The 20,864-nt window shown below is 55.3% G+C and overlaps 2 protein-coding genes across 4 annotated transcripts; both read left to right on the plus strand.

Moving 5' to 3' along the window:
• On the plus strand, positions 4,614 to 8,958 carry SLC39A1 (solute carrier family 39 member 1). The gene is made up of 4 exons (XM_001929505.4): positions 4,614 to 4,767; positions 5,487 to 5,705; positions 5,881 to 6,011; positions 7,340 to 8,958. The coding sequence occupies exons 2-4, from the start codon at positions 5,519 to 5,521 to the stop codon at positions 7,994 to 7,996; spliced, it is 975 nt and encodes a 324-aa protein (XP_001929540.1). The 5' UTR covers positions 4,614 to 4,767; positions 5,487 to 5,518; the 3' UTR covers positions 7,997 to 8,958.
• Positions 9,362 to 20,764, plus strand: CRTC2 (CREB regulated transcription coactivator 2). 3 transcript variants are annotated; one of them, XM_005663405.3, is made up of 14 exons: positions 9,362 to 9,711; positions 13,335 to 13,436; positions 13,516 to 13,632; positions 14,471 to 14,532; positions 15,144 to 15,212; positions 15,383 to 15,486; positions 15,587 to 15,616; positions 15,790 to 15,854; positions 15,957 to 16,006; positions 16,133 to 16,377; positions 16,747 to 17,153; positions 18,998 to 19,267; positions 19,787 to 19,973; positions 20,105 to 20,756. In XM_005663405.3, the coding sequence occupies exons 1-14, from the start codon at positions 9,559 to 9,561 to the stop codon at positions 20,323 to 20,325; spliced, it is 2,082 nt and encodes a 693-aa protein (XP_005663462.1). In that variant the 5' UTR covers positions 9,362 to 9,558; the 3' UTR covers positions 20,326 to 20,756. The 3 variants fall into 3 exon arrangements, with proteins under 3 accessions (XP_005663462.1, XP_020945460.1, XP_020945459.1); XM_021089800.1 differs by lacking the exon at positions 9,362 to 9,711 and adding an exon at positions 9,827 to 9,996 and having other exon boundaries at positions 20,105 to 20,764; XM_021089801.1 differs by having other exon boundaries at positions 9,363 to 9,711; positions 13,516 to 14,532; positions 20,105 to 20,764.

Consider the following 20,864-nt stretch of genomic DNA (forward strand, 5'->3'; position numbering starts at 1 on the left):
TCCCTAGCCTGGGAGCTTTCACATGCCGAGGGTCCAGCCCTAAAAAGACCAAAAAGAAGATTACTCTTGTCAACTTAAAAAAAAATTGCACAACCTAAAAGTTGGCAACTATGGTTTTTTTTTTTTTTTTTTTTTTTTTGTCTTTTGTCTTTTTTGTTATTGTTGTTGTTGTTATTGTTGCTTATTTCTTGGGCCGCTCCCGCGGCATATGGAGGTTCCCCGGCTAGGGGTCAAATCGGAGCTGTAGCCACTGGCCTACGCCAGAGCCACAGGCATATGGAGGTTCCCCGGCTAGGGGTCAAATCGGAGCTGTAGCCACTGGCCTACGCCAGAGCCACAGCAACGCGGGATCCGAGCCGCGTCTGCGACCTACACCACAGCTCACGGCAACGCCGGATCGTTAACCCACTGAGCAAGGGCAGGGATCGAACCCGCAACCTCATGGTTCCTAGTCGGATTCGTTAACCACTGCACCACGATGGGAACTCCGCAACTATGTTTCATTTGGCAGTCTTTATGAGGACTTCAGGCCCAAAGGGCAGCTTCTGAGATAGCTTGGAGGAACTGCACCAAAGAGGTAAGGTAGGAGCCAGGATATAGGAGTTTTTGGAGCAAAGACCAGTAGTCAGAACATTAAAAGATTATTGTGGGGAGTTCTCTTGTGGTGCAGTGAGTTGAGGATCTGGCGTTGTCCCTGCATTGGCTCGGGTCACTGGTGTGGTGTGGGTTCAATCCCTGGCCTGGGAACATCTGCATGCCATGGGAGCACCCCCCCAAAAAAAGATTATTGTTAATTAAAGAAAAATAGGTATCTCAGGAGTTCTTCCTACTGTCACACAGTTGGCTAAGAATCCAGCTGTGGAGACATGGGTTTGATCCCGGCCCTACGCCGTGTGGTAAAGGATCCTGAGTTGCTACAACCATCATAAGTCTCAGCTGTGGCTCGGATTCAATTGGCCCCAGGAACTTCCATATGCCAAGAGTGCAACCATTTAAAAAAAGAGAAAAATTGGAGTTCCTGTTGTGGCTCAGCAGTTAATGAATCTGACAAACATCCATGAGGACACAGGTTTGATCCCTGGCCTTGCTCAGTGGGTTAAGGATCCGTCATTGCTGTGAGCTGTGGTGTAGGTCAAAGATGCAGCTCAGATCCCAAGTTGCTGTGGCTGTGGTGTAGACCAGCAGCTGCAGCCCCCATTCAACCCCTAGCCTGAGAATCTCCATATGCCATGGCTGTGGCCCTAAACAAGCAAAAAAAAAAAGAAAGAAAAAGAAAAAAGAAAAAAAGATTATTAACAAGGAATCATAGGCTGGGAATCAGGATACCTGGGTTCTTGGGTTCTAGTCCTAGCTCCACCTTAATTTGATGTGTGATCTTTTTCCCTCTTAGGAGCTTAATGAATCAGGTGGAAGAGAGAAATTAGATTAGCAGATGGCGAGTTCCCGTTGTGGCACAGCAGAAACTAATCCAACTAGGAACATGAGGTTGCAGGTTCGATCCCTGGCCTCACTCAGGGGGTTAAGGATCTGGAGTTGCTGTGGCTGTGGTGTAGGCCAGCAGCTGTATGTAGCTCCTATTGGACCCATAGTCTGGGAACCTCCATGTGCCACAAGTGCAGCCCTAAAAAGCAAAAAAAAAGATTAGCAGATGATCAGATGATGTCAGAGGTTTTGTCCAGTTCTAACATTAACAGAAGCTGAGTACAATCAGCCCTCCCTATCCATGGATGCACAACCTGCAAACACAGAGTGCTGACTGTACTATGCCATTTCTTTTTGTCTTTTGTCTTTTTAGGGCCACACCCATGGCATATGGAGGTTCCTAGGCTAGGGGCTGAATTGGAGCTGTAGCTGCTAGGCCTATGCCACAGTTATAGCAGCTCAGGATCTGAGCCCCATCTGCGACCTACACCCCAGCTCACAGGAATGCTGGATCCTTAACCCACTGAGTGGGGCCAGGGATGGAACCCATGTCCTCATGGACACTAGTCGGGTTCATTAACCACTGAGCCACAACGGGAACTTTGTGTACCATGACATTTTATTTAAAGGACTTGAACATCTGAGGATTTTGGTGTCTAGGGGGGATCCTGGAACCTATCCCTCATGGATAACCAGGGATAACTATATATACCTTGCACTTAATTATCTCTCTTCACGCACAGCCTGCAAGAAGCCTTTTGAAACCTTTCTTGCTAGGAAAGATCTCAGCAAGGACAGCTCTGCTTTCCTTAGAGCTCTGCATGCATCTAGGAAGCCTGCTTTGTCTCTCCACTACTTGAGCAAGATTCAGGAAAAACAAGAGTGGGAAAATCTGAGAACGCCCCAGCCAGGTAGTGGATATGGAAGTGTAGCATATGGAAGTTCCTGGGTCAGGGATTGGATCTGAGCCACCATTATGACCTATGCCACAGACGCAGCACTGCTGGATCCCTTAACCCACTGCACCGCCAGGAATGGAAACTCACCTCTGCAGTGACCCAAGCCACTCCAGTTGCATTCTTTTTTTTTTTTTTTTTTTTGTCTTTTTTGCCTTTTCTAGGACCGTTTTCCGCTGCATGTGGAGGTTCCCAGCCTAGGGGTCTAATCAGAGGTGTAGCCGCCAGCCTACGCCAGAGCCACAGCAATGCGGGATCCAAGCTGCGTCTGCAACCTACACCACAGGTCACGGCAACACCAGATCCTTAACCCACTGAGCACTGAGCAAGGCCAGGGATCGAACCTGCAACCTCATGGTTCCTAGTTGGATTCGTTAACCACTGCGCCACGATGGGAACTCCTGCAGTTGCATTCTTAACCCACTGTGCCACAGTGGGAACACCTAATTATCAGTAATCTTGAAAGCATAATTTTCGACAAACCAGCATATTCACTTGAGTACTCTGGAGTTGCCTCTAATAGTAATTTTCATCTTTTAGTTAAGAACCTGGGACAGCAGTGATAATTTTTTTACTTTTTAATATTTATTTGTTTATTTTCTTTTTAGGGCCTCACCCACCACCAATGGAAGTTCCCAGGCTAGGGGTTGAATCAGAGCTGTAGCTGCGGGCCTACGCCACAGCCATAGCAACTTGGGATCTGAGCCTTGTCTGTGACCTATAGCACAGCTCATGGCAATGCCAGATCCTTAACCCACTGAGTGAGGCCAGGGATCAAACCCGTAACCTCATGGATACTAGTTGGATTGTTTCTGCTACGCCACGACAGAAACTTCCAATGATAATTTTATTAAGTGGTGAGACTTTCATTTTACTTACATCCTGATCTTAAAATCCTAGATGATTCTTTTCTTTTAACCTGCTCCATCAGGAAGTCCTCATGTTCCACCCCCCTCCCTTTTTGGGGGCTAAATCTGCCATATTTGGAAGTTCTCTGGGCCAGGGATAGAATCCATGCCACAGCAGCTCTAGTGACAACACCAGATCCTTAAACTTCTGCCCAAAGGGGAACTCCTGACTTTTCTTAAGGAAGTTGCTGCCCTCCATTTCCAGAGGCTTATCAGAGGCTTCCCTTTGTCTGTTCTTTAGGTGGGGCCTTTTCACCTTTGCAAAAAAAAGAACAGACTGGGTCCCTTTTATTTTCCTCCTTTGTCCTCTGCCCTCCCAGGAGACTGGAAGAGAATTCTTTTTTTTTTTTTTTTTTTTTTTTTTTGGTCTTTTTGCTTTATCTAGGTCCACTCCCGCGGCATATGGAGGTTCCCAGGCTAGGGGTTGAATCGGAGCTGTAGCCACCGGCCTACGCCAGAGCCACAGCAACGCAGGACTCTAGCCGCGTCTGCAACCTACACCACAGCTCATGGCAACGCCGGATCGTTAACCCACTGAGCAAGGGCAGGGACCGAACCCGCAACCTCATGGTTCCTAGTCGAATTCGTTAACCACTGCGCCACGATGGGAACTCCTGGAAGAGAACGTTTAAGGAACAGAAGGCAGAAAGGAGGCCAACAGGGCTGAAGGGACAGAAGTTGGACAATTCCAGATTAAGTTTGGAGAGAACCCTGGCCAGAGGCCTTGAAGCACGGTAAGGACGATAGGCTAGAGTGTGATGAGAGAGGCTCCTCACTGGTGGGCTGGGGGTGGGGGTGGGGGTGGTTCAGCAATCCTTAGAAGGGGTCCTTGCACAGCTGCAGAGAAGTCAGCTTTGGCCAATGGTGGTTTAAGAAGGGTTGATTTTCAAGAAATACCCTCACTGTGCTATTCCCCTTTCCCAGTTCTGCCTTGTCTGCTGGCGGGGTAAGTCAGCAAGGAGGTCGCTCCCAAGAAGGGAATGCTTTTCCTTTGACGCCGAGGTGCACAGAAGGGGTCTTAGAATCTCCTACGAGAGATAAAATGATTCTGGCTCTAGACCGGGCAGATTATCCTCAGTGGTGTTGGAGGTGGAAGACTTCGGAAGGCAAAGACTGGGTATGGAGAACCAGCCTCGCAGCGAGGTTTCTAGCTTCCTCTTTTAGACTCTCGATCGATGGGCCAGCCCCACCCATCAAACCCCCACTACAGCGCCCTAGGCCCTTAGCCCCTAGGTGCTCTCGGAATTCCTTTCCTTTGCTCTCCGCCACCCTCGGCGTGTCCCCTCCGAGGCCCGGCTCCGGCCGCGGGTCTCTGATTGTTCCCAGCTCCCGTCACTTCCAATCGAGCCCCGCCCCCCTGGGGCCGTCATTGGCCGCCCAACGCGGTGGCTGCGGGGGAGGGGAAAACGATGAGGAGGGGGCGGGAATTCCCGACTTGAGGCCGGAACCGAGCGGATGCCTAGTAGTGAGACCCTCGAGAGGTGAGTGCGGGCTCCCAGAGAGCGGGATCCGGGTCGGCCACCCAGGCCTCCTTGGGCCTGGAACCGGAGTCCCGGTTCTCACATCCTTCTTCAGCTTCCCGGGACGCTGGCGGCCTCAGACCCCGCCTCCCAGAGCCCGGACTTCCAGACACCGCCCTCCGCTGTTGGGTCGGGTCGGCCCGTCCCGGGACCCCTATGGGCCCCTCTTCTTTGATCCTCTGCTCCCACGTCCTAGCCTGTGATCTGAAACAGTCGCCTTCTGCTTTCTTGGGGTGGGCGCTGGGGAAGTGGGAGCAGGAGAGTGACCCAGTACCCCAACTCGCCTTGTGCAGGTGGTCCACGAAGCCACGCGTGACATCTCTCCCCGAAGCCCCTTCCCTTCACCTATTCTCTCCTGAAGGGGGCGGGGGCTGGCCTCTACTTTGCTTAAAGGACCCCAGCTCCCTAGTTCTTAGGAGCTGGGGGTGGCAGGGTAATGAGATGTCCACACAGTCTTCATGCCTCAGTTTCCCCCTCGCTGGGTCCCTAAGTCCTTTGAAAGGTGTAACGTCTGAGTAGAAAGAGGAATATTCCCATGACGGGAGAGGGTGAGTCACATGGATAGGGAATGTCAGAAAGTGGCTAGGGTGAGCAAGCTGCCTTCTGCTGACCAGCCTTCCCCTTTCCTTGGCTCCATCTTTCCTGTAGTGACCACTCCCCCACTCACGCTGTCTTCCTAGATCTGAGAGTCGTTGGAGCCACCACAGCCACCATGGGGCCCTGGGGAGAGCCAGAGCTCCTGGTGTGGCGCCCCGAGGCAGCAGCCTCAGAGCCCCCAGTGCCTGTGGGCCTGGAGGTGAAGTTGGGGGCCCTGGTACTGCTGCTGGTGCTCACTCTCATCTGCAGTCTGGTGCCCATCTGCGTGCTGCGCCGGACTGGCGCTAACCCTGAAGCCTCAGGTACCCTTCTGCTTTTCTCTGCTGCCACGGAGGTTTGGGATGGGGAAGGCTCTGGGGCTAAGGAAAGTGACCCAAGGGGGAACAGCAAGGGTGACCGTTGCTTGGGTTGGGGTAGTGAAGCCTAACCGGGGTTCATCTGCTCACTGCCCCCCCCACGTGTTCCACTCCTGCTCAGCCTCCCGCCAGAAAGCCCTGAGCCTAGTAAGCTGCTTTGCGGGCGGTGTCTTTCTGGCCACGTGTCTCCTGGACCTGCTGCCTGACTACCTGGCTGCCATAGATGAGGCCCTAGCAGCCCTGCATGTGACGGTGAGCCCTGGTCAGCTGCATGCAACCTTGTATATGTGGGTGTCCTGTCATACCTCTAGGAAAGGTGGCTTGTATGGATCTATGCGTGTGTCACTCCATGACTGTGGAAGGCTCTTGGCATGTGACCCCATGAGCTGTGATTTTTAGTTATAGAGTATAACTCTTTCTGGGGGTTCTCTCCACCTATCCCTCTGTGACCCCCGTGTACCCTCTGAGACAGTGTGAGGAGCCTCCTTACCAGGTGTGTGACCTACTCTAGGTGTCTTCATTGCAGCTGTCAGGAAGTTAAAACCATTCCAAGAATCATTTTCGCCCTCACCTCTTTCCTGAAGGGTTGGAGATAGAGGTCCCTACAGGCTTGGGAAGGGTAGGAGGCAATTCCCTGCGGACCAAAAAGGCTATGGTCCGAGGAAGATCAAGGCCAAGGCATAGGGAAGTCTTATAGGAAAAACTGAGACAGTTGGAGGAACTGAGGAAGTAACATTGAATGTAAACCTCTGCATGTCTGTGACTGAGTGACCTGTGTCTCTGCGTGACTCTGTGTAAGCCCAACTGTCCCTTCCACAACAGGTGGCTCTGTGTGTGAGCATTTGGAAAGGCAGGCCCACGTGTGACTTTTTGCTTGTATGCCTACATGTGACACTGTGTCCATCTGCATCAGTGACTCTCAGCTGGGGGTGGTTTTGCCCACCCCTCCCTTTCTCCCACTCACGCCCCCCTCCGTCCCCTTAGAAAACATCTGGCAACATCTGGAGGCATCTGTGTCCTAACTCAGGGAGGGAGGGCTTCCTACTGGCATCTAACGGGTGGAAGCTGGGGATGCTGCTAAACATCCTCCAGTACACAAGACAGCCCCACGACAGAATTACTCAGTACTGAGTGGTTTGGTTTTTGTTTTTTGTCTTTTTGCCTTTTCTAGGGCCACTCCCACGGCAAATGGAGGTTCCCAGGCTCTGGGTCGAATCGGAGCTGTAGCCACCGGCCTACACCAGATCCACAGCAACGCCAGATCTGAGCCGCGTCTGTGACCTGCACCACACACAGCTCACGGCAATGCCGGATCCTCAACCCACTGAGCAAGGCCAGAGATCGAACCTGCATCCTCATGGTTCCTAGTCGGATTCGTTAACCACTGAACCACGATGGGAACTCCCTGAGTGTTAATAATATCAAAGTTGAGAAACTGTGGTCTATGTGTAAGAGAGTGGCTCTGTCTGTGTGGGACTCCAGGTCTGTGTAACTGGGAGTCCATTAGAATCTGCGTCTGATTCTTCCTCCCCATTCTTGGCCTGTCTTCTGAACTCCATGCTGCCCCCCTCTGCCCACAGCTCCAGTTCCCTCTACAAGAGTTTATCCTGGCCATGGGTTTCTTCCTGGTCCTGGTGATGGAGCAGATCACTCTGGCTTACAAGGAGCAGTCGGGGCCACCACCTCGAGAGGAGATGAGGGCTCTGCTGGGAACAACGAATGGTGGGCCGCAGCACTGGCATGATGGATCAGGGGTCCCACAGGCAGGTGGAGCCCTGGCAGCCCCCTCAGCCCTGCGGGCCTGTGTACTGGTCTTCTCCCTGGCCCTGCATTCCGTGTTCGAGGGGCTGGCGGTGGGGCTGCAGCGAGACCGGGCTCGGGCCATGGAGTTGTGCCTGGCTTTGCTTCTCCACAAGGGTATCCTGGCAGTCAGCTTGTCCCTGAGGCTGCTGCAGAGCCACCTGCGAGCACAAGTGGTGGCTGGCTGTGGAATCCTCTTCTCATGCATGACACCTCTGGGCATTGGGCTGGGAGCAGCTCTGGCAGAGTCAGCAGGGCCTCTGCACCAGCTGGCCCAGTCTGTGCTGGAGGGCATGGCGGCTGGCACCTTTCTCTATATCACCTTCCTGGAAATCCTGCCCCAGGAGCTGGCCACTTCTGAGCAGAGAATCCTCAAGGTCATTCTGCTCCTAGCAGGCTTTGCTCTGCTCACTGGCCTGCTCTTCATCCAAGTCTAGGGGCCTCCAAGAGGGCAGGGGAGGTTAGGTTCACGTGCCCTTAACCTTCCTCTCCTCCCCCAGTGTGTGGGAAATAGGAAGGGAGATATTGAGGACCAAAGAGTCCTCTGGGAGGTAGCGATGGAGCCTTTGGAATTATTCAGTTAATAAGAAGGATGTGGGCAGACAAGAGCTTGGCTCCTAGGCTCAGGGGGACACAAGATGGTCAAGTCACTAGAGACATGATCAAGGGACAATAGTATTAGGGAAGACATTGAGTGCTAGTATCAGGGGTCAGACACTACACAGAGGACAAGCTACCACTGGGGAGGCTGGAGGTGGGCACTCAGCTGCTGTGGGAGAGGGACAGAGAGGGCATAGGCCCAGAGTAGGCAGTCCTGTTGGTTCCAGTCCATTTCAGCCCTCTGTCACTTGGAGTGGACCCTTCCTACTTTTCGTATCTATCTTCCCAGTCCCTTCTCCCAGGAGACTAGTGCCAAATGGCCTCTTTCTGCCAGTTTTGGTACCTTCTCTGGCTTCTCCAGTCCTGCTCCCTCACTCTATTTTTAAAGTGCCAAATAAATCCCCTCCCTCTTTCTCAAAGCACAGTGATGGCACTGAGCCCTGCCCAGCACCTCAGTGGAGGGGGCCTGCTTGCTCTTTGTTTTGGTCCCAGATCCCGGGGTGGGGCAGAAATGTTTGCCAACTTGGGGTGGGGGGAAAGTTTGAAGAGCAACCGCCCCCTACCGCTGCTGCACCCTAGGAATACTGAACAGGAACGTGGTGCCCCATGCCCAGATGATAAACACTGAGCTGCCAAAAAATTTTTTATACCAGAGGATCCCAAGGGGGGAGGGGAAGGCTCACCCCCAGGGTTATTTTTGGGGAGGGAGGGGCTGTGTATAGGCCATATTCTTTAGAATCTATTTTACTAACTGACTTGTTTTGGGATATATTACCCAAATAAAACATGTTTCTATACATGTGTACAGTGTCTGACTTATTTTGGGGGGGAAGGGGTGGGCACGTTGCCAGTCCGAGAGGGCCTGAGTCCCAGATGTTTAGAGCTGTTTTGATACCCCGGGTCTGTTTGCATTCAGCCCTCTCTAGTCCCCTTCCCTGAAGATGACCAAATTTTTCCTCTAGTCTCTTCCTGCTTCCCTCCCTGTCTCCACCCCTTCCCTTTCCTCCCTCTTTCCCTCCTTTTCTCCCTTTTTAATCCCTCGCCCCTTCGCGTTTGTAGGCTCTGGGCCAATTTAGAACTACTTTTCCCAGCTTGCCCTGCGCGGGGAGGAGCCGGGAGGGAGGAGCAAAGTCCCCAGTTCCCGGAGTCGATAGGACTGCTGGGAAACGGTGTCCGTTTCCTCTCCCGTACTGCGTGACAGGGATTTTGAAAGGGTCACGTAAACAAACTACAACTCCCAGCGGTCCCCGCGCGCAACAGGTCAGGGCTAGGCTGGGGCCGGGTTCGCGGTGCTAGCTGAGGCGGCGGCGGCGGCTACGGCTGGAAGAGCCGGGCCGGGGCCCGCGGCGGAGGCCGTGGCTTGTATTGGGAGGGTGGCGGGGAGGGACTGGGGAGGAAGATGGCGACGTCGGGGGCGAACGGGCCCGGCTCGGCCACGGCCTCAGCTTCCAATCCGCGCAAGTTTAGTGAGAAGATCGCGCTGCAGAAGCAGCGTCAGGCCGAGGAGACGGCGGCCTTCGAGGAGGTGATGATGGACATCGGATCCACCCGGGTAAGGGGCCGCTCCGGGGAGCGGGAGCGGAGCAGAGCAGTTACCGAGCTGGGAGCCGAGAGGCGGGGCGGGGGCGGGAGCCTCAGCGAAGGAGGCGGAACGCGGCAGGGGGCCGCGGGCGCCGCTGTCTGGGAGGTGCGGGTGGAGGGCCGAGGGGCAGGAAGACGGATTTTGCCGGAGGAGATGAAAACAGCAGAGAGGTTGGGAGTTTGGGAAAGACTAGTGACTAAGTAAGTGAAGCAGGAGTGGACAGAGAGATGAGGTGGTCCCCGCAGCCCGACAAAGGTAGGAGGTGGGGTCCTTGTGCATCCCTGATTGAGTCCTCTCGGGGACTCTACTGAAGCACCTCCGATGTTGGATTATGGGATGGGTGGATGGCCTTCTTGCCCTAATCTGGCTCCTTTAAATTGGTGACCTCCTCTAATCTGGTCTCTCTGCACTCTTGTGCTACTCTCGGTACTTTGCTATCTCCGGGAAAGGGCCTCTTGAGTGGTTTGAACGGCAGCGCTGGGTACAGTGGGGCAGGAAGTCCCCTCCTGCGTCCCGTCCCTTTGCTTCCTTTTTCAAATACTTCTTGTGGTTTCCTGACGTGAATGAAGGTGAGGTCCATTGCTCACAGACTGGTGCGTGGTATTTTGCCCTGGCCGCCTTGGAGGAGAGATAGGGCTTTGAATCTCAAAAGGGGGTAACCAGTTGGCTATAGGTTATGTGGAACCTGATGGTTTGCTGAACTTTCTAGGGAGATGGCTGTTTTGTGGGTCAGTTTTGAGGTGCCTTGGGGGGGGGTCTTCTATGTGTAGGGAACACTGATTCTTGGGAAGTTGCAGAAAGAAGGCATCCTGGCAGAGTTGCCTCTGAAGCCCCTCTGACCTCGGTTTCTTGCTTCCCAGGGCTGGATGTCAGAGAGAGTGAGGGGTGGGAGTTTGCCCAGCTGGTGTGCAGTCCTAATTTAGAGACACATTATTCTCAAAACAGCAGGTGAGGCTATTGCAGTGCTCCCTCATGGCAGGGAGATAGAAGTTAGGAGGAGATGGATGGTAGAACATACATAACACATTTCTTTTTTCTTTTTTTCTTTTTTTTTTTTTTGTCTTTTTGCCATTTCTTGGGCCGCTCCCGCTGCATATGGAGGTTCCCAGGCTAGGGGTCAAATCGGAGCTGTAGCCACCGGCCTACGCCAGAGCCACAGCAACACAGGATCCGAGCCACGTCTGCAACCTACACCACAGCTCACGGCAACGCCGGATCGTTAACCCACTGAGCAAGTGCAGGGACCGAACCCGCAACCTCATGGTTCCTAGTCGGATTCGTTAACCACTTCGCCACGACGGGAACTCCCATAACACATTTCTAAGCTCTTTCTGCTGGTATGATTGCCTTTGATTGAATCTGTCTTTTTTTTGGCCTTTTCTAGGGCCACACCCATGGCATATGGAGGTTCCCAGGCTAGGGGTCTAATCGGAGCTGTAGCCGCCGGCCTACACCACAGCCGCAGCAACGAGGGGTCCGAGCCACATCTGCCACCTACACCACAGCTCACTGGCAACACTGGATCCTTAACTCGCTGAGGATCCACTGAGCGAGGCCAGGGATAGAACCCGCAACCTCACGGTTCCTGGTTGGATTCGTTAACCACTGAGCCATGACAGGAACTCCGAATCTGTCTGTAACTGTGACTCTGGTTGTATTTTTGTATGTGTTTTCCTTGACTGTTAGTCTTTTCTGTGTTTTTTACCCCTTTGGGTCTCTGGAGACCATGTGTCCTAGTTTGTGGCAGTCAGAACAGAAACAGGTGGGGAAGCAAATCGTGTTTGAGTGTGTGTGTGTGTGTGTGTGTGTGTGTGTGTGTGTGTGTGTGTCTGAGTGTCTGAGAGAGAGAGAAACAGCCCCCCTCCCCAGCTGCTCTGAAGATCCTGATCTGTTGTTAACTGCTCCCTTTTAGGAGTTTTTGATGGTGGGGGCAGAGGCAAGAAGGTGGGTGAGAGGCTGACCCCTCCCCGCCCCCCCCGCCCGCTGGAGGACTGTGACTCCAGCGAAGGCATGGTGGGATTTTAGGGCTTGTATGTACAAAGAAAGGCTTAAAGGCTGGGCCTTCTATCTTTGTGGTGCCTTGGTCTGTCAAAAGGCCCCTTCTACCCATCTTGCCCCTGCTGGATAACTTCTCTTCTGTGCATAAAAATCTCATAGGAATACATGGCCAGGGCCTGGGAACCCAAGAGTCTAAAGCTAGAGATGCGAGATCTGGGGCTCAGCCTGGTTTCTGGCCAGCTGGGAGGGCCCATTGGAGGCATATATGGCCTTTGGGGCCTGTACTCCTCTGAGAGGCTGGGGTCATCACATGTATTACTAACAGTCTCTAAGTGGCCCAGAGGTCAGCATAGTGCCCACTCAACTCACTGGGCTGAGCTCTTGGACCAAAAAGTCAGTTCTGGTGTTGGCCTCTGCACAGTGTCACCCCTGGAAACTTTTAGAATTTATCACTTATCAGCTGCCTTGGGTCTACTCATTTGGCTGGTGGCAGTGGCTAAACCTCAGAAGCGGGTGCTCATCTCTCATAGAGGGATCTGAGATCTGCAGGCAGACTGAAACCAAGCCGGGCTGAGGCTTGTGCTGTCTCCCTCCAGTACCAGACATCGCCCAGAGTAGGGATGAGGCCAAGGAGAGGGCTCAGAGCCAGGCTGGGGTGGGCTACTACTCCTTCTCCCATCCCTGTTCTCTGGGCTCCCCTGCTAGTTCAGGGGCTTTAGGACTAGGGAGAAGACTGCCTCTTGCTTTCGGGCGAGACTTTGCAGGTAGGAGAGCCATTATTCCTTATCTGTTCTAGCTCTGGAGGTGCAGGCTCTGTGTAGCCTTCCCGAGGCTGGGCAAATGGCAGAACCCAGAAGCCTGTGCCTGCCCTCCAGAGTGAGAAGGAAAGAGGCTGGCAGTAATGGCTCTGTGGCATCCACCTGTGGCCCTTCCATTGTCTTCCAATTAGTCCTGGACTCATCTGGAAGGGAAAGCAGAGGTGCCTAATAAGCACCCTTCCCCAGGAGCTAACCCATGTGACTAGCCTGGGGGTTCCTGGCAGCCCCTCAGGGACTCTGTTTAGACTGAAGCCAACTGGGAGAGGCCCTGAGGAGAGTGAAGCCAGGAGTTAGTGCTGGCACTGATGGGGGTGGCCTGTGGAAGAGGCAGGGCACGTTGCTTGCACACGGTCTCAGCAGCCTTCCCCACCAGCCTGGGCTTTGCTTCTGGCAGATCTCTCTCTCTCTCTCTTTTTCTTTTAGAGCTGCACATGCGGCCTATGGAGGCTCCCAGACTAGGGGTTGAATTGAAGCTGCAGCTGCCAGCTTACACCACAGCCACAGCCATGCGGGATCTGAGCCACATCTGTGACCTACACCACAGCTCACAGCAACGCCAGATCCTTAACCCACTGAGCGAGGCCGGGGATCGAACCCGCATCCTTATGGATCCTAGTCAGACTTGTTTCTGCTGGGCCACAACAGAAGCTCCCTCTGGCAGATCTCCTATAAGCACCTGCAGTACTAGCATGCCCTGGAGACAAGGATGGCAAGGGTGGCCACAAGAACAGTGCTCAGGACCCTTCCTGACCCTGCCTTTTGTCCTTCGTGTCTCAGTTACAGGCCCAAAAACTGCGGCTGGCGTACACACGGAGCTCTCACTACGGCGGCTCTCTGCCCAACGTGAACCAGATCGGCTGTGGCCTGGCTGAGTTCCAGGTGCGTGGACACCGGCTGCGGGGTGCGCAGACTCTCAGGCAGCTCCCTCTGTTGACGACTCATCTGTCTCTTTTGGCAGAGCCCCCTCCACTCGCCTTTGGATTCATCTCGGAGCACTCGGCACCACGGGCTGGTAGAACGGGTACAGCGAGATCCCCGAAGGATGGTGTCCCCGCTTCGCCGCTACCCCCGCCACATATCCTTCACAGAGGGGCTGGGGAGCCGGGGGCAGTGGGACGGTGTTCCCCGGGAACTCAGGGTAGGAAGGGACTCCCAGTGCTGTCCAGTCCCATCCTGCGGGAGCGCTCCGTTACCCGGCCTTCCTGGAAAGTGACACTTGGCCCATGTGCCAGCACTGGCTCCTGTGACAGGGAGGTGCTGCTCTTGAGGCTCTGTCCTCCGTCTCTGGCTGGCGCTGACTGTCCCAACTGCAGGTGGCTCTTTGCTGCTAGAGGCGGGGCTCCCCGATGTGTCTCCTGCTAAGGGGGATTAACATCCCTCCTCCTCCCATTCATGTTCTTAGCTCTCCATCTCAGAGACCTCACAGCCCTGGCTCCCCCAGGCCCTGCCCAGATATTCGCCTGTACCTTTCCGGTCCCACGAGTTCCCCTTCTATTCGTTGCCCCTATTGTTGTCCCTTGTGGAGCAGGAGAAAGGCGTTTCTTTGTGTCTTTTTTTTTTTTTTTTTTTTTTTGGCTTTTAGGGCCGCACCTGCAGCATATGGAGGTTCCCAGGCTTGGGGTGGAATCAGAGTTGCAGCTGCTGGCCTACACCACAGCCACAGCAACCCGGGGTCTGGGCCACGTCTGCAACCTACACCGCAGCTCATGGCAACGCCAGATCTTTCACCCACTGGGCGAGGCCAGGGATCGTGGATACTCGTTGGGTTCGTAACCGCTGAGCCACGATGGGAACTCCAAAACAGGTGTTCGCTTCTTGAAACACCTCATCTGTTAACTCCATTGTTTCTCTCTCCTCTGGTCTCTCTCCCATCCATCCCCTCCTCCCTTTTTCCCTTGACTGGTGCTCCTCACATCGACAGCTCTCCCTATAGTCCCGCCTACTTATCGCCGCCCCCAGAGTCCAGTTGGCGCAGGTCAGTGTCCAGAGCAGGTGGGCTCTGCTGCCCACTCTCTGACTTGTCTCTGGCGGGAGCTTGGGTTGGTTCCTGCTGGGCTAGGCTCTCAGCAGTACCTCCTCCCATAGTGGCAGGGCTGGGAGGGGTGGGGGTGGGGGCAGGAGGTGGGTCAGAGTCCAGTCTTGGCCATGTTGACACGGGTGGCCAAGCCTCCCAGTCCAGCCAGAGCAGGACCAATGGTAGCTGGGGTGTGTGCACTGGGGGGTGGGGAGGGGAGAATAGCTTGCCCTCTGTCAAGAGTGGGTGCCCGGTGTGGTGTTCTGGTGCTCAGATTTCTGTACCCTTCCCCTGTCTGTCTCATCCCTAATACTCGGACCCCGCACGGTTGCTGGGTTCCAGGAGTCCTATTCAGCCTGTCCTAGCAGATAGAAGTGGAGGATTTCCAGATCTCTGGGGTGTTTGGAGGGAGGGTTCATGGATCACAGGTATCAGAAGAACCAGAAAGAAAGACGCAGGATCCGGGGTGCCCAGCCCTCTCCGCTTTGGCTGCTCCACGTTTTCCAGCCCCGATGCCTGCGTTCTGGTCCCTTGCTAGCCTTCCTCCTCCTGACTTTGTTTTTCCATCCCAGGACAATGCCCTGGGGCAATTTCCCTGCAGAGAAGGGGCAGTTGTTTCGACTACCATCTGCGCTAAACAGGTGATGGCCCTTGCCTTCTTCAGGCCACATCTCTTCTTATCTGTCATTTCTGGGGCCCTGCCCCCTCACCCCACCCTGTCCCAGCCCAGCCGGTGTTTCCCTCTCCTGAGCAGGGCACGAGGACCAGGAAGATGGTCCCTGGTGCCAGCTCACCTCTGTTCCCTCCTCAGGACCAGCTCTGACTCCGCCCTTCACACAAGCGTGATGAACCCCAGCCCGCAGGACACTTATCCAGGCCCTCCACCTCCCAGCGTCCTGCCCAGCCGCCGTGGAGGTAGGTGGCCGTATTCCAGGGGAGGGACTAGCCATAGAGCTTTTGTTTGAAGCAGGTAGGCAAGTGGGCACTGCAGCCAACTCTGCTGTGTCCTTTGCAGGTTTCCTAGACGGCGAAATGGACTCCAAAGGTATGTGCTCCTCACCACACTCGGTCCGGGGGCTCCTGAATGCCCAAGGACCTCGGGCTGCTGTTGGGGGCTTTGTGCAGAGCGGGCTGGACTCCCTTCTGTCCGCCTCTGCTTCCGGTTCTGGTTACCGGCTTCTTCTCCAGCCCTCTCATCACCAGTCTTTCTCTCTCAAGTACCCGCTATTGAGGAGAACTTGCTAGATGACAAGCATTTGCTGAAACCCTGGGATGCTAAGAAGGTAGGTAGGGCCCACTGACCCTCTTCTTTTCCGGGAGGCAGGTCTTCAGGGTCCACCCCCGAGCTCCGTCCTCATTTGCCCCCTTCTTCCTTCTCTCCTCAGCTGTCCTCCTCCTCCTCCCGACCTCGGTCCTGTGAAGTCCCTGGAATTAAGTAAGGACCTCTAGGAGGTGGGCTGCAGGGGCGGAGGAGGGAAGCAGAGGGAGCTGTGGGAGGCTGATCGCTGATCTTCCCCGACCACTGCCTCCCCCATTTATGGCCTTTCCTCTCCTTCCCCAGCATCTTTCCATCTCCTGACCAGCCTGCCACTGTGCCTGTCCTCCCACCTGCCATGAACACGGGAGGCTCCCTACCTGACCTCACCAACCTGCACTTCCCCCCACCGCTGCCCACCCCCCTGGACCCAGAGGAGACTGCCTACCCCAGCCTGAGCGGGGGCAACAGTACCTCCAATTTGACCCACACCATGACCCACCTGGGCATCAGCGGGGGCCTGGGCCTAGGCCCGGGCTACGAGGCGCCAGGTGAGTGGCTGTCCTGGCTGCGCGGCCACGTGGAGCTGTCTGGCTGGAGGGATGAAGGGTGGGAGGCTTGAGCACCTGGGATTCTCCTGTGACTGCCCACTTGAGCCCCTCACCTGTGCCTATCCCCCCGCCCGGTCCCCACCCCTGGCAGTTTTCTGCCAGTGAGATCTGGTAGGTGTGGCTTTTCCTCAGAAGAAGATGGAGAGCAGCCCTCAAGCGGGCAGTGCCAACCTGACTGTCAGGGGCAGAGTAGGGAGGCCATTGTGTTGCCACCTCCATAGTCTGGTCACTGCTACCCATTCTGGGCAGAACGGGGCCCAGTTCCCATCAGTAATGTTGGCATCTCTGGTTTTTTGTCTGTGCCCACAGGACTTCATTCACCTCTCAGCCACCCATCCTTGCAGTCCTCCCTAAGCAATCCCAACCTCCAGGCTTCCCTGAGCAGCCCGCAGCCCCAGCTCCAGGGCTCCCACAGTCACCCCTCACTGCCTGCCTCCTCCTTAGCCCGCCACACACTGCCCACCGCCTCCCTGGGTCACCCCTCGCTCAGCGCCCCGGCCCTCTCCTCCTCCTCTTCCTCCTCTTCCGCTTCATCTCCGGTGCTGGGTGCCCCTCCTTACCCAGCTTCTACCCCCGGGGCCTCCCCCCGCCACCGCCGTGTGCCCCTCAGCCCCCTGAGTTTGCCCGCGGGCCCAGCCGACGCCAGAAGGTCCCAACAGCAACTGCCCAAACAGTTTTCGCCAACAATGTCACCCACCCTGTCTTCCATCACTCAGGTATGCGTGGCTGCCTTCCCTCCGTGTCTGTCCCCCTCCCCTCCCCTCTCCCTCCTCCGCCCTCCTCCCTGTCTGCCCTCCCCTCTGCCCTGCCCTCCCCTCCTCCCTCCCCCTGCTCCTGGGTTGTCCACCCCCCTCCCACTCCTCCTGCCTCTCCTTGCCCCCCCTTTTCATCTTGTCTCTCTGGGCTTGAGAGTGCACCCCCTGCGGTGAAGCTTTCTGATTTCAAATCTGAGCGCCCCCTCTTATTAGCCGTCTCCTGGGACAGTTATTTAACCTCTAGGAGCCTCAGCTTTCTCATCTGTGAAAGAAGGACCACGTCGTCAGACTCAGGGCCAGTCACATCTGTGACGCGCTCACATCCTGCCCCGCCCAGAGCTACTCTCGTCCTTTCCCTTCTCTCCCTTTTTTATTTCTGTTCTTCTTTTCTTGTCTGTCTTTTATTTTTTCCCCGCCTGTATCCTGTCCCATCCCCTCTCCCATCTCCCCTCGTTCTTTCCTAGATTTTTCTTTTCATTTTTCTTTATTTCTTTATTTCTTTTACTTTATGTTTTCCTTTTTTGGCTGCACCCGAGGCATGCAGAAGTTCTCGGGCCAGGGATCGAACCTGTGCAAGCCACAGCAGCGACCTGAGCCGCTGCAGTGACAACACTGGATCCTTAACCTGCTGTGCCACAGGAGAACTCCACGTATTTTTATTTTTATTTTACTTTTTACTTATTTATTTATTTTTGGCCATGCCCACGGCATGCGGAAGTTCCTGGGCCCGGATCGAACCTGTGCCACAGCAGTGACAACGCCAAATCCTTACCCACTAGGCCACCAGGGAACTCCTTTCATAGAGTCAGAGGCTGTCAGATCATGGAGCTTGGCCCCTTCATTTTACAGATGAGGAGGCTGGGGCCCAGAGGAAGAGTGATTTTCCTAGACTTACACAGCACGACAGGAAGAGTTAAGACCAGAACTAACGATTCTTGGTTTAGGGTTTAGCATTCTCAGCTCTCCCCTCCCTCCCATCCTTCTCTTCTGCTCTCTCTGCCCCCTTCTCCTTTCGCCCTAATGCTCCTCTTCCCCCTCCTCTACCCTTCTTTCCCCTCCTCCTTGATTGTTCTTCCCTGGAATGTATGTTCTATGTTCCATCTTTATGCAGGACCCCTTTTCTGTAGGAGAGACTAATGCCAGGCCAGCGGGCTCTTGTGTCTTAGAACCTGCAGTGAGTCTGTGTTCCCTCCTTCCTCTCGCTCTCCCTCTGGCCTCTCCAAGGCTTTAGAACAGCAGTTCTTAAGGTCACTGTTGTGTGGTCGGTCGCTTGTGAGTAGTTGGTTAGCAGTCGTAGTTAAAAGTACCAAGGTTTAGGAATAGTTGACTCCTGGAGTGGATTCAAAAGTATTCTTATGTTAACCTCACTGAGTCACTTGCATTCTGAGATTCCTTTTTTTTTTTGTCTTTTTAGGGCCGCACTTGCGGCATATGGAGGTTCCCAGGCTAGGGGTTGAATCGGAGGCCTAGCCGCCGGCCTACACCACAGCCACAGCAACACAGGATCCGAGCCTTGTCTGTTACCTACACCACAGTTCACGGCAATGCTGGATCCTTAATCCACTGAGCAAGGCCAGGGATCGAACCCGCAACCTCATGGTTCCTAGTCGATTCGTTTCCACTGTGCCACAATGGGAACTCCTGAGATGTATTTTTGGGTGGCACACTCCAGTGATGCCCAGTGTACATGATGGGGTTGGTGTTGAGGCTGGGCGCAGCTCAGCTGGCAGGAAGCCCTGACAAAGAGGTCCTCTTAGGGCTACATTGAGGGCTAAGCTCCCCGCTTTTTCCTTGCTTCTCTTCAGGGCGTCCCCCTGGACACCAGTAAGCTGCCCACTGACCAGCGGCTGCCTCCATACCCATACAGCCCCCCGAGTTTGGTTCTGCCCACCCAGCCTCCCACCCCAAAGCCTCTACAGCAGCCAGGGCTGCCATCTCAAGCCTGCTCAGTGCAGCCCTCGGGTGGGCAGCCCCCGGGCAGGCAGCTGCACTATGGCATGCTGTACCCACCCGGCTCCAGTGGGCATGGGCAGCAGTCTTACCACCGGCCAATGGGTGACTTCAGCCTGGGGAACGTGAGTACCCGGGGGGCCCTAGCTCAGAAGCGGGTGGGGGGAGCTGGAGGTGGGTCCAAAGAGCCTGAGCAGTGTCGCGGGGCCCTCTGAATTGGGAGATCTAGGTGGAGGAGATCCTTCTTCCTTCCCTGCCAGGTATTAGCCTCGCCAGCTTGGGGTTCCTCTCTTCCTGCGTTTGACCCCCACTCCCGCCCCTCTCCCCCAGCTACCTCCGTGCAGCTTGCTCTTTGATGACTACTGCTTTGACCCGTTGTCTTCCTGGCACATGCGTGCTCTGTCCCAGTAGGTACGGTGCCCACACCTACTTGGGGCCCCGTGCTCACTTCTGCTCACTTCTGTCGCTCTGCTTGTGCCCATCTCCCTCTGTCTCTGCTTTTGTTCCTGTGGTGGCGGGGGATGGGGTAGGGGTGTGTGTGAAGATCTCTGGGCCGGGGGATGTGTCAGCCGGGCTAGGCACAGGCAGGCAGGGGCACCCTCTTCTGAAGGCCTCCTCCTCAAGGCCTGTCTGTGTGTCCGTAGCTGGAGCCGTTCAGCATGGACAACCCATCCACCAGCCTGGCGCTGGATGCCTCTGGCTTTTCCGAAGGGCCTGGATTTTTAGGGGGTGAGGGGCCAGTGAGTGGCCCCCAGGAGCCCCACACCCTCAACCACCAGAACTTAACCCACTGTTCCCGCCATGGCTCAGGGCCCAACATCATCCTCACGGGTAAGAAATGTGGCTGGTAACAGGGGATGGAAGGAGGGCGTGACACATTGGGTGGCGCGGCAGGAGGCCAAGGGGACCTTGGAGGCGTTGACAGGGTGTGGGGTCCTCACCTGTCTGTTCTGCCCACACAGGAGAATCCTCCCCAGGTTTCTCTAAGGAGATTGCGGCAGCCTTGGCTGGAGTGCCTGGCTTCGAGGTGTCCACGGCTGGGCTGGAGCTGGGCCTGGGGCTGGAGGAGGAGCTGCGCATGGAGCCACTGGGCCTGGAGGGGCTCAACATGCTGAGCGACCCCTGTGCCCTGCTGCCCGACCCTGCTGTGGAGGACTCGTTCCGCAGTGACCGGCTGCAGTGAGGGCACCTGATCGCCATCCCTCTCCTCGGCCCTGTCCCCCGCCGTCACTGTCCCTTTTCTCCCTTCCCCCTGGCCAGTAGAGACTCCACTCTCTGCCCCCAGATCCTCTTTCTAACGTGAACGAGGGATCCTAAGAATGAGAAGAAGCAAGGGGTGTGTCCAGGTGGCCCCTAAATTCTGCACAAAGGGTGGGCCTAGGGGAGCTCAAGGGAGGGCCTGAAGCACTTGTAACTTTGAACCGTCTGTCTGGAGGTCAGAGCCTGTTGGAAAGCAGGGGGGTAGAGGGGAGCCCCGGAGGCAGGGCTTGTCCGGATGCCTAGGGGTGGGCAGTGCCAGCCCCTCCTCGCCACTCTTCCCCTTGCAATGGAGGAAAGAGCCAGAGTGGATATTATTTTTTATTAAATATATTATATGTTAATAAAAAAATCATATCAAACCCATGGTGTGGTTGGCTACTGTTTGGGATGCAACGGGGATCTAGGAGGTTCTTGGGGTGCAGGCCCTTTTGTCGGTTACGCGGTTTTGCATCTTGTCAATGC

Source organism: Sus scrofa, chromosome 4 (assembly GCF_000003025.6).
Source record: "Sus scrofa isolate TJ Tabasco breed Duroc chromosome 4, Sscrofa11.1, whole genome shotgun sequence".
Taxonomy (NCBI): domain Eukaryota; kingdom Metazoa; phylum Chordata; class Mammalia; order Artiodactyla; family Suidae; genus Sus; species Sus scrofa.

Excerpts from the sequence above, each read along its gene's own strand:
- SLC39A1 (XM_001929505.4), top strand. The coding sequence starts at position 5,519 with ATGGGGCCCTGGGGAGAGCCAGAGCTCCTGGTGTGGCGCCCCGAGGCA. Across the intron at positions 5,706-5,880 it reads CGCTAACCCTGAAGCCTCAG|CCTCCCGCCAGAAAGCCCTG; the intron begins GTACCCTTCTGC and ends ACTCCTGCTCAG. Across the intron at positions 6,012-7,339 it reads TAGCAGCCCTGCATGTGACG|CTCCAGTTCCCTCTACAAGA; the intron begins GTGAGCCCTGGT and ends CTCTGCCCACAG.
- CRTC2 (XM_021089801.1), top strand. The coding sequence starts at position 13,904 with ATGTGTCTCCTGCTAAGGGGGATTAACATCCCTCCTCCTCCCATTCAT. Across the intron at positions 14,533-15,143 it reads CCAGAGTCCAGTTGGCGCAG|GACAATGCCCTGGGGCAATT; the intron begins GTCAGTGTCCAG and ends TTTCCATCCCAG. Across the intron at positions 16,378-16,746 it reads CCCGGGCTACGAGGCGCCAG|GACTTCATTCACCTCTCAGC; the intron begins GTGAGTGGCTGT and ends CTGTGCCCACAG.